Source organism: Bos indicus, chromosome 2 (genome assembly GCF_029378745.1).
Source record: "Bos indicus isolate NIAB-ARS_2022 breed Sahiwal x Tharparkar chromosome 2, NIAB-ARS_B.indTharparkar_mat_pri_1.0, whole genome shotgun sequence".
In the NCBI taxonomy this organism is placed as follows: Eukaryota; Metazoa; Chordata; class Mammalia; order Artiodactyla; family Bovidae; genus Bos; species Bos indicus.
The window spans coordinates 59,460,890-59,473,374 of record NC_091761.1 but is presented as its reverse complement, the minus strand read 5'-3'; the positions used below and the strand labels follow the sequence as shown (position 1 = coordinate 59,473,374).

At 38.3% G+C, this 12,485-nt stretch overlaps 1 protein-coding gene and 1 non-coding gene across 2 annotated transcripts in view; both read left to right on the top strand.

The window, feature by feature from the left end:
• Positions 1 to 12,051, top strand: part of THSD7B (thrombospondin type 1 domain containing 7B) — a 1,073,031-nt gene extending 1,060,980 nt beyond the window's left edge. Inside the window, exon 28 of the mRNA XM_070768428.1 lies at positions 10,874 to 12,051. Within this exon, the coding sequence (XP_070624529.1) occupies positions 10,874 to 10,955 (82 nt within the window). The 3' untranslated portion in view covers positions 10,956 to 12,051. The remainder of the gene's footprint in view (positions 1 to 10,873) is intronic.
• On the top strand, positions 1,037 to 1,108 carry TRNAH-AUG (transfer RNA histidin (anticodon AUG)). Its single transcript has one exon. It is a non-coding gene; the product is annotated as a tRNA-His (tRNA).
• Positions 12,052 to 12,485: the final 434 nt, after the last annotated feature.

The window sequence follows — 12,485 nt, the reverse complement described above, 5'->3', positions numbered from 1 at the left end:
GGTGGCATATTATACTAAAAGAAAACTTATGTTGAAATCTGGTCATTAAAACAGGACCCTTAAACTCACAAATAATCACCAACATTAGAATTGCTAAATAGTTTAAGTGGGAGAGTATTATCTTTATTGTCCTCATTTGAAATAACATTTTTGTATTTGGCTTTCATATAATATCACAGGTATACGAGGCAAATCATTAATCAGGGCTTTCCCATTTTACAATTTTGATTTAGATCAGTACCATTTTAACACACTGGAATTTCCTGGTACCTCTTAGTACCAGGACTTAATCACAGAGGTTTTTTTTTTTTTTTTTTTTTAATTAAGTGTAGTTGATTTACAATGTTGTTTTAATTTCTGCTGTTAGACAAAGTGATTCAGTTTATACACACATACACACACACAAATACATACACACACCCTGGAGAAGGAAATGACAATCCATTCCAGTATTCTTGCCTGGAGAATCCCATGGATGGAGAAGCCTGGCAGGCTATAGAGCATAGCGTTGCAAAGAGTCAGACACGACTGAAGCAGCTCAGCAGGCACATATGTATACACACACATTCTTTTTCATTTTCCATTATGGGGACAGGATATAGAAAATAGTTCTCTGTGCTGTATATAGTAAGACCTTGTTGTTTATCCATTCTAGATATAAAAGCTTACAACTACTACCACCCTCCCACTTGGCAACCACACATTTGTTCTATATCTCCGTAAGTCTGTTTCTGTTTCGTAGACAGTTTCATTTATATACTGTAGAGTTCACATGTAGTGATATCATAGGACATTTTTGTCTTTCTCTGACTTACTTCACTTACTGTGTTAATGTCTAGGTCCATCCATGTTCCTGCAAATGGCATTATTCCATTCTTTTTTATGGCTGAGTACTATTCCATCGCATATTTGTAAAAGAATTTTCTTTATCCATTCATTTGTCAATGGACATACAGATTTTTTCCATGTCTTGGCAATTGTGAATAGTGGTGCTATGAATATAGGGGTGCATATATTTTTTCTAAGGTTGTGTACTTCCCTGGTGGTTCAGACGGTAAAGCGTCTGTCTATGATGCAGGAGACCCAGGTTCGATCCCTGGGTTGGGAAGATCCCTTGGAGAAGGAAATGGCAATCCACTCCAGTACTATTGCCTAGAAAATCCCATGGACAGAGGAACCTGGTAGGCTGCAGTCCATGGGGTCACAAAGAGTCGGACACGACTAAGCAACTTCACGTATGGATGTATGGCCAGAATTGGGATTGCTGGATCATTTGATATTTCTATTTTTAGTTTTCTGAGGGACTTCCATGCTGTTTCACACAGTGGCTTCACCAACTTATTCAATAAATTCCCACTAACAATATAGGAGGGTTTCTTTTTCCCCATGCTCTCTCCACCATCTATTATCTGTAGACTATTTAATGATGGCCATTCTGACTGGTGTGAGGTGGTAGCTCATTGTGGTTTTGACTTGCACTTTTCTAATAAGTAGTGATGTTGAGCACCTTTTCATGTGCCTGTTGGCCATCTGTATGTCTTTGGAGAAGTGGCTACTGAAGTCTTCTGCCCATTTTTTGTTAATTGGGTTGTTTTCTTGTTGAGTTGTGTGTGTTGTTTGTACATTTTGGAAATCAAGCCCTTGTCAGTCACATGATTTGCAAATATATTCTCTCACTTGTAGGTTGTCTTTTCATTTTGTTTATGGTTTCCTGTACTATGCAAAAGGCTTGTAAGTTTGATTAGGCCCAATTTGTTTATCATCTTTGTTTTTATTTCTATTGCCTTGGGAGACTGACCTAAGAAAATATTGGTACACGTTATGTCAGAGAATGTTTTGCCTATGCTCTCTTCTAGGAGTTTTATAATATAATGTCTTAATATTTAAGTCTTTAAACCATCTTGAGTTTATTTTTGTCTATGGTGTTCTAACTTCATTGATTTACATGCATATGTCCAGCTGTCCCAGCACCCCTGGCTGAGCAGACTTTTTTTTTCATTGTACATTCTTGCCTCCTTTGTCAAAGATGAATTGACCATAGGTTTGTGGGTTTATTTCACCTTTTTGGTCAGGTTTATTCCTCAGTATTTTATTTTAGGGGAGTGAGATTTTACAAGGTACTTTTTTAAAATTTTCCTTTCTGCTATCTCTAGCTCCAGGAATTCTGATTTAAGCATCCAGACAATTTGACCACATGCAGGAGTAATTAAAAGAGCCCCAGGTAACTAATAGCAGGCAAGGCTGAGAAAATTCTAGTTCTTAAATTTTCTTCTCAAACTGACCTATTTTTACCAAGTATGTTAAATTGACCAGTTGGTTCAAAAAACCTATGAGTATATTTTAGACAGTAGAGTCAGGTGTTTATCTACAGTGACCAACCATAAAAGAAAATTTGATTGTCCATTCCAGGAACCCTGTTTTGTAAGCAACTAGTTCCTTAAGTATATTATTCTCACAAAATGGTGATTACTTTATTGTATATATCTTATTTGATGAGCTGATCTTAAAACCAGACAGAAGTAAATACCTTTGAATATTTTTAAGTGTGTTGAGAATATTTTATTAGCTTCCTGAAATTTTTCAACGTTTTTTTTTTTAATTTTCATAAAGTGTTACTTTGCTTTTTTCTCTAAATCGAGATATTTATATTCATCATCTGTCTCAAACTGTTTCCTTGACAATTTTTGCCCAAGTTTTTAATCTCAATTCAAATCCAGTCTTTGTATTTTAGCTCATACTTCCAAGGTTACACAGGTTTTTAAGTCTTTGCTCTCGGTCAGTGAAAGTTAGTAAAGAAAATCAAGTGACTTTAATTCTTTCTGCCACCTATAGTGATTGAGATTGAATTTCTAGAAGTTGGATTGCTATCCAGCTAATACTTCCTCAGTGTTGCAATAAAAAAGTAACACCTTCAGTTATTTACCTTAAAATCAAAGGATTTGACCAGTTATGTTTGAATTAATTTTGTATTGTCTAGATCCTGTCTTAATGAACAAATGTGAAGTGGAAAACCTTATGTGAGCTTGAGAGTGATAGGAAGCATTCACCACTAGAAAAAATGAGGAAAAGATCTCAAATTGAAACAAAGAACATAAAGGCTTGATAGATGAGAAACTGCTCTCAAAGCAAGGGCCCAGTATAGTGTAAGATAATCAGCTAGTCTATCAGTCTGTGAAAGCTGAGATGTATTCTACTTCACAGTCACATCCCCAATTCCAGATTCTATGGTTCCTTCTTCCTTGAATATCCAAAAGATTAAAAATTAAAATTTAACATTCATAAATTCTGCCCTTTTACACTTCTCCCTTTCTTTCAGCTTAAAAGTATGTTACCCTTAATCCATTCCTTCAACAATACTTACTGTAGCCCTTCCTAGGCTCTGGGGATTGATTATAGGTACCTCACTGAATTGTGGTGACAAACATAATTTTCTAGAGAATTTTTAATGTAAAAGATCAAGGGAATCATCCCCTACTGTTTAGTGACCAAATTATATAGATACTTATGTGTATAGTATATCTATTTTTTTCATCCTCAGTATCCACCCTTAATAATCCCCCATTGGAAGTAGCAGTTAGCTCCATATTTGGAAGCCCTACAATCCTCCTTTCAACTGTCTATAGCCAGATTAGTCTTCTTAAAACTTAGCCAAGTGATCAGCGCCTTTCCTCCTCAAACGCCAGCAGTGGCTTCCCATTGACAGCAACATGAAAGTCATGTTCTGGCTGCCTTGCAAGTCATTAAAAGCCTTCCACTATTTGAGCCCAAACAACTCTTTCAACTTCATTTTCATATTTCTCTATGCCCCAGTGTGTTGCATAGGCTTGCTGCTAAGTCACTTCAGTCCTGTCTGACTCTGCGACCCCAGAGACGGCAGCCCACCAGGCTCCCCCGTCCCTGGGATTCTCCAGGCAAGAACATTGGAGTGGGTTGCCATTTCCTTCTCCAATGCATGAAAGTGAAAAGTGAAAGTGAAGTCGCACACTTGTGTCCGACTCTTAGCGACCCCATGGACTGCAGCCTACCAGGCTCCTTGGTCCATGGGATTTTCCAGGCAAGAGTACTGGAGTGGGGTGCCATTGCCTTGTATTTAAATTGTTGCTTTATCATTGAAGCATTTAAAATCTCATTCTACATCAAAGTCAACATTTCAAGTTTACTATACTCATATCCATCCAAGTTGGTTGAGATACAACACTTCTTTCAATCTGCTTGTGTTGCTATTTCAGAGGTTTTATCTCAAGATGTAAGTATCTATTAATATATATTAGGGACGTTTGTCATTTTATTTGTACTGCTCATGTATATTTATGATCTCCATTAAAATACTTTTTATATTGTAATCTTTCATAATATTTATAGGAGTTGAATATAAGGCTACAACCTCTTTCTGAAGGATAGTGTTTTGGGAAGCGTTACCTTACATTAGGGTACATAGTGTGGTATCTTATTTCACAAGAAAGCTTCTGCTTGCATGGTTTACTCCTTACAGTTCATTCTTCTAGAATTAATTTTCATAAATTATTGGCATTCTAACAGTTCTTCCCAATAAAAATTTAAATGCCAACTTTTTCCTTATGAAACAGCCTGGAATAACTTGTATAAGCTGCCAGCCCTGTGGCATTTACTCCATGCTGGCATTGTAGTTACTTGTATAAACGTCTTCCAACATCTACCAAACCATAAGGACTTGGGGGTGGGGGAGAAGAGCTTTAATGACTTATTTTTTAGAGTACAAGTTTCACAAATATTTATTAAATAAGTGAATGAATCAATGAGTGGATAAGCTAAAACAATCTATTGCCCATGATCTTTAAAGGTCAAGAAAAAAATCTAATATTCACATATGTCAAAGTGCTTTACATAGGTTGCCTTATTCAGTCTTTCCAATAATCCAATAAAGTGTTGTTATTATCATCTTTATTTTAAAGAGGGAGTAAGCCATACTCAGAAAAGTTCAATAACTTATGTAAGGGTATCAGCCTGGTAAAATCAGCTCCAGATTCGTCTTAACCCTCAAATGTCTTAACCCCTTTCCACTGGACTTCCAGTCTCTGTAATTTCTTGTCCTTGAGTAATCCCAAAAACTCTTTAGACTCAATTTAATGTCTACACCTTTTCCATTTTTTAGCAGATCTTCATTTCCCAAGAAAAGTAAGTTATAGACCTGGGAACAGACTTAGTGATATCAGAACACTTACTGTTACATATGAGCTGCCTAAAGAATCCAAATAGGTTTTCACAGCATCTATTTCTATTAAATAGCTTGCAGAAGAGTTAGAAGATGACAGTTTTGGAGATTTTATATTTTCTCCTTCAAAATAAAAAACTTAGGACAAGAGAGCTGCTATAACATGCCAGGTGTTAGGTGTATACTTTAGATGAAAGCAATTTATAATAACATTTGGAAATGTTTTTCAGAAAATAGAGAAAAATAGTCTTCTCAAGGACTGCTTTGGTTAGATATGATCCTTTGTATGTCTGCCATAAACATTTGGGTTTCTTGAAATATTACTGATGCCCTAGCTCCCCTGGCAATAAAGATCCATGAGGTCATTTAGTGGGAACGACCATTGGGTGAGCTTTTAGTTAATCTAGACATAGTGTCTGGAAGTTACTTGGAGAACCACATCTATTCTATCTTGCTCAGCACAATGCAGGGAATGGGCTCTCAAGTTTGAAGGTGATGCTGCCACCTCCGAGGCTCAGCCCTCATGAGTGGCTGACTGTTTGTTAGTGTCTTCTGGTCTGGGTCCTGTGGCTTGCAATCAAGGGTGGTGAGAAGTGTCAGCACTTACCTGTCTTTTCATAATGAACTCGCTTTTCTGGTCTAATGGGCTTATCCTTTGCTAAAATGCAAATGATCATGGAAAAGGTGACTTTAAAACGTGTCAGTCAATGATCTCTTACAGCCAGAGCTGCATAATGGTTTTCTCCCTTGTGCAAACTCTAAAAGTGGTAGTGGCTGTCAAGAGCGCTGCATTAGGAAGAATTATGAGGCTATTCCTGGGCTCAACAGGAAAGAAGTATGTGATGGATGGGAGATGGCCACCACGGGCACAGGATGCCTGGGGGTGGTGGCGGCCCACGGGCCAGGCATTTAGGGGTCCTGATTTAGTGTGAGTGAGGTGCTCATACCTTACCTGATAGCAGAGTTGAAAAGAGAAAAATAATTTAAAAACTATTTCTAAATGAATTTCCTAATAAAGATCAGGAAGGAAGAAAGGAAAGGGAGCAGGGGCTTCTGAAGAAAAGTTTCCTATTTGCTGACTTTGCAGAGGGCAGGCCCCTACTCAGATCTTTCTCTTAGGGTTCTTTTTAACCAGCCAGGAAGCTCTAAAGCCACAGCTTCTCAGCAGCATTACCACATTATTCAGTGGTTGCTAACTTTTAAACTCACTAAAAGTTCTCAGATCTCACACATTCATGTGTGTGAAAGTCACTCAGTCATGTCGGACTCTTTGCGACCCCATGGCCTATACAGTCCATGGAATTCTCCAGGCCAGAATACTGGAGTGGGTAGCCTTTCCCTTCTCCAGGGGATCTTCCCAAGCCAGGGATTGAACCCAGGTCTCCCACATTACAGGCAGATTCTTTACCAGCTGAGCCACAAGGGAAGCCCCTCACACATTCATAGCTGTGATTTTAATACATCAACTGAGAGCTTACAAGGTATGAAGAGAGACATCATGAAATGAAGCCTTTATCACAACCATCCCAACACACACCACAAAAACCCCAAGCCTACACACTAGGAGCCACCTCTTTTTTTGTCCTAGAGGTGAGCACAACGTTCACAATTCCATACCTGTAAACTGGTGTAAAAATTCAAGTAATATTTGAGCTGAATTTTCTAGGCACAGCTCCTAGAGGCTGGCCAAGTTTAGATGTCTCCTAGGCAATATTGTCTCTTTCATGGGGGAGAGGGGGATTTTATTTTTATTGAAGCATACTTACTTTACAATGCTGTTAGTTTCAAGTGTACAGAAAAGTGATTCAGTTTTATATATATATGTGTGTGTGTGTGTGCACACATGCGCAAGCTCAGTTGTTGTGCCTGACTCTTTGTGACTCCATGGACTATAGCTGCCAGGCTCCCTGTCCATGGGATTTTCCAGGCAAGAATACTGGAGTGGGTTGCCATTTCTTTGTGTGTGTGTGTGTGTATGTATATGTGTATATACATATCTGTTCCTTTTCAAATTCTTTTCCATTACAGATTATTACAAGATACTGAGTAGAGTTCCTGTGCCATAATCTAGGTCCTTGTTTACCTATTTCATATATAATATAGTATATATGAATAGTGGTGTGTATATATTAATCCCAATCTCCTAATTTAACTCTAACCACCACCTCCTTTGGTAACCAATACTGTTGTCTTTTCATAAAGAGCTACCCGTCTCTACCCCTCTTCCCCACATCCCAGGACGTCATTTCCCATGTTTCTCCTACGTAGCTGTGTGTGCTAAGTCGCTTCAGTCATGTCCAACTCTCTTTGACCCTGTGTGTTGTAGCTCACCGGGCTCCTCTGTCCATGGGAATTCCCAGGCAAGTTCGTTACTACTAGTGCTGCTGGGAAGCCCTTAACAAATGCCAGTTAGAATAATGCCATTTGCAGCAACATGGACAGACCCAGAGATTGTCATACTGAGTGAGGTAAGTCGAAGACAAATATCATGACAAATGTTATGATCACTTATTTGTGGAATCTAAAAAAAAAAAAAATGATACAAATGAACTTACCAACAGAAATACACTCACAGACACAGAAAACAAACTTATGGTTACCAGGTGGGACGGGATATATTGGGAGATTGGGAGTCACATGCTTGTTATTTAGTCACTAAGTCATGTATGATTCTTTTGCAACCTCATGGATGGTAGTCTGTCAGGTTCCTCTGTCTATGGGATTTCCCAGGCAAGAATATTGGAGTGGGTTGCCAATTCCTTCTCCAGGGGATCTTTCTGACCCAGGGGTCGAACCCAAGTCTCCTGCACTGGAAGACAGATTCTTTACCCCTGAGCCTAGGTAACTAATAAGGATCACTGTATAACACAGGAAACTCTATTCAATACTCTGCAATGACCTATATGAGAAAAGAATCTGACAAAGTGTAGACATACGTATGTGTATAACTGATTTACTTTGCTGAACAGCAGAAACTAACAACATTGTAAATCAACTATACTCCAATGAAATAATTTTTTTAGAGAAGCCAATTCCTCAAAAAAAAAAAAAAAAAGAGAGAGTGGATTGCCAAATGTAAACTGTTGTATAGAGAATGGACAACAAAGTCTGACTGTATAACACAGGGAATTATATTCAATATCTTGTGATAAACTATAATGGAAAAGAACATGTATACATATAACTAAATCACTGTACAGCAGAAATTAACAACATTGTAAATCAATTATATGTCATTAAAATAAATACTTTAAAAAGTGAATTGCCAGAAACTCTGGAAACACCTTTATTTTTTGCCCCTCTCTTTTCTTCCCCTAAAACAGCAGGAGATGGAGGAGGTAGAAGATCCCTATGGTCATTCCAAATGAAATTCCTCCTATTCTTTTGGACATTAGGACACCTTCTACTACCATCCCTAGGGTGGATAATAGACAAACCGTCACTTCCAATTTGTTGTAAATTCTCATTTGTGTGAGTTTTTAGTCCCTTTAAATGCAGATTAGTGTGCTCTGCACCCAAGCTGGAGCCTGGCAGTGTGACTAGAGCCACTGGATTCTACATATACATTAATATAGACAAATTTGGATGTTATTCAGATAATTATGCAGTCCCTGTTCTTTGAGAAGGGGAACAGGCCTAGGGTGAGTATACCTCTGCAGTGAATTTTGAAGCTTATTTCTGCCTCTCCACTGTTGAGGATGTTTTTGCCTGCAGCCCATGCCCAGCACTCAGTCACACACAGACACCTACTGTATGCCGGGTGTGGACGCTGTAGGATCTCTGGTTCCTGTCAATAGGCTTTTTAGAAATCAATTCTAATTCACCTCTTCAACATCTATAAATTGCTTCTAGCATCTATAAATTGTTTCAAACAAAGTTTCTCTCAGTATTTTAAACTAGGAGATTCTCCCTATAAAAAAATGTCATCAGACATGTGTCTCTTTTGTGGTAAAATGCACGCATCATGCAATTCTCAACTTTTTAGCCATTAAGTAAAAGAAGCCAGACACAAAAAGCCACACATACAGTATAATTCCATAGGAAATATCCAGAATAGGCAAATTTACAGGGGCAGAAAGTTGACAGGTGGTTGCCAGGGGTAGAGAATGCCTTATCACCTTCCAAAGGCCATCTTCCACCTCCAAATACCATCACATTCAGGGTTAAGATTTCAACATATGATTGAGGAAAGGGTAATGCAAATATTGAGTCCGTAACAGTTCCTAATTACCCCCTTTACGATACATTGCATTTTGTAAAATATATAGCCTTATATAATGCATTACATTAGTCTCCTCCTTTGGACAAATGCTGGTTTCTCGGAGCTGCCTTAAAGAATGGTATTTGGAAAGTGTCCCAAAGGCTACTTGTTCCAAAGTGTAGACTGCTTAGTGGGAAGAGTTTCCCTTTGGGGTAATGATTATGCAACGTTGCAACATAATGTTCAAAATGCCAATCAACTGTACAGATTAAAATGTTTGTTTTTAATTTACATTCACTCAAAGTATTAAAAATTAACTATATGTACAGACAAAAGAGTTGTTGCTACCAAGTGCCTAATTAATAATGTGGCTACAAGGAGAATGCACTGAAGGGTTAAAAGTGTTTTTCCTGTGTGTACAAGATGCATTTGGATTCTAGGCTCTGCCACTCACTCAGTGACTTGGGGAAGGTAATAACCTCTCCAGTCCTTCTCTGTCAAGTAGTAATGATAATCCCCATGCCCCCTTCTCTCACTTCTGGCCTGGGATTTATTGAGGTGTTTCATGTAAAGTGCTCAGCACAGGGCTTGGCACTTAGTACATGCATCCGATTAATAACATGCTGCAAGAAAATAAATAGTATAGAAATCTGGAGACAAAGCCAGAGGTGGCTCCCTCTTGGTGAGGACAACCCAAAGAGCTGGGCTCTGAAGGCATGGCAAAGCCTAGACACTGAGGACAGAAGGGAGACAGAATGATGGTGGGGAAGGCAGTGTGTAGCAGAATTAAACTGTAAGTACTCATTAGTTGACATTCACCCACACTGAGAATCAAAAGGCATAATGGAGCATGGTTTGCCCCAGATCTGGGACATTGCTGAGAGTCTGGGGAATGTAACTCAGTTTCAGCTTCTCTCTGTGTGAGAAGCAAGAACAGCCCTCTCTAACCTGGCAAAGATGTCAAACTCAGGGAGCACAGAGACCGGAAGAGAAAGCTTTTGCCTGGTACATCAGTGAAATTCTCCTAACAGACCTTGGTGACTTGGCAGCTAGATGCCAGGTTTCAAGCCCGAGCAGAAGTGTGTTTACTTAAAAACAACAGCAGAGTAAAGCAAGAGAATCTGGCTGTTCTAGCTACTTACAATGTTAAAACATCTGCGCTGTGGAGGTCTTGGTAGCTTAGGAATTAGTGAGCAACAGATGTTCACATTACAGCGTATAAACAAAGGAAAGTGGCCCTTTACCAAGTTCATTGTTTCCACTAAACTATTTTTAAGATTTATAAGATTTTGGGGGGAAAAGAAAGGCTTCTCCTGGTTTAAGGGTTAAAGTACACCAGTATTCCAAAAAGGAACCCGCCAGTCCAGAGAAATCAGTCTTTTGTCTAACCACTTGGATTTCTGTACCTTACAGTTTTCTTTGGCAGATGAAACAGAGCTCTGAGAACTTTCTTCATCTCAGGAATTCTTTTCCCTTTACAGCAAGAAGCCAAAACCGCATCAAAGCACACCTCCCCAACAGAAGCCTCTGACCTTAGCCTACGATGGAGACTTAGACATGTAACCCGAAAAAAGAAATCCAAATGTAGACATCAACTGCCTTAACCGCTTTCTATTTTGTAGCTCTCAGACTTCTCAGTTTTTTGAGGAATCTCATGGTGTGATATACTGAGCAGAATACAAATACTGCAAAAGTAATATTGCCTCAACTTCATTTGGACATGGAGTCAAGGATTATTAGGTCTGCCATTTTGCTTTCCAGTTGTTTGTGGGTGTGAGTGTTTAATGTTTTTGATTTTCCCAAGGGACCTGAAAACCCTTCTCTTCCTGTTTGGAAATGGGAGGAAGAAAACATGATGGAATTCCCACAGACTTAAGTAAATTTTATCCTCAGCAGCATGATGACAATCCGGAGAGGCCAAGGCTTTTACTGTAAATGATCAGTCTGACACTGCATTCTTATGCACTATATTAGTGCAAATCCTTATTCTTCCCATACTTCAACACTGAGTTTTCTAGAATTTACGTCAGTTCAAAGACTTTCAAATTGGCTTGCCTATTTTCACGAACACAGAGAGAATGGGTTACCATTTCAGAAATTCTGAGTTTTTACCTTTACAAATTGTATTTTGTTTTGTAGCCAGGAGGATGATGGCACTTCATGAGTTGTATCTATTGAAAACAAATGAAATGTGTGTAGTTGCTGGACTAGATGAAAGCTAAGTGGTTTTGAATGAAATGTGTACTGAATGTTAGGGTGTACAAATGAAATCAGAGGTTATATTGGAAAAAAGAGGTAAATTATTTAATTACTAAAACTGTATTTTAACAAAAACTTTACCATGTAGATATAGCATTAGCCACACACAGTTGTAATTCAGTTTAATGATGACAAACTCTGCTTTTGTAATTTCAATTTTCTTATCTGAATATTTATAAATTCTTTTTTTGAATTTAATTATCTGACCTCATTTAATATACATCTAACACCGATCCTGTTTGTAGGAAGTCTTGCTTTTATAAGGTTTCAATAATATCTAAACAACACATGAAAAAGCTGAAACCATTTTATGAAGATGAATGTTTGTAATCGTAGATGTTGGAAAGTAAGAAGGTGCCATCTTGTGGTATGGACTTGTATTTATAACAAATAAAGTGTTCAAGAGACTGAAATGTTGACTGTTGTAGATTTATTTCCTACTGAAGAGCCCATGGAGTAGGTTGCCATTTCCTTCTCCAGGGATGATTTGACAAAGACAGCTTTAGTAACAGCTTCCCCATGTCACTGTTTTAGAGGCTGACAGCTGAAATCACTGACAGAGAAAAGGGCTCTTTCCCCACATGCTCAACACTATTGGTTACATTGTGAAATGGAGACAAGCATGATTACACAGAGTAGCTCTGAAGGCATATTTAAAGCTTAGCTAACATTAGAACAAACCACTGTGTAATATTGCAAACACTGATATGTAAATGAACTGGGTGGCCTGAGAAAATGGAAATGTTAGAAATATGATAGAGTGAGCAAGTTAGAGAATGGTTTTACTTAAATTGGGACTTTTGCTTTTGCTAATCGTTTTAACACTAGTTGATT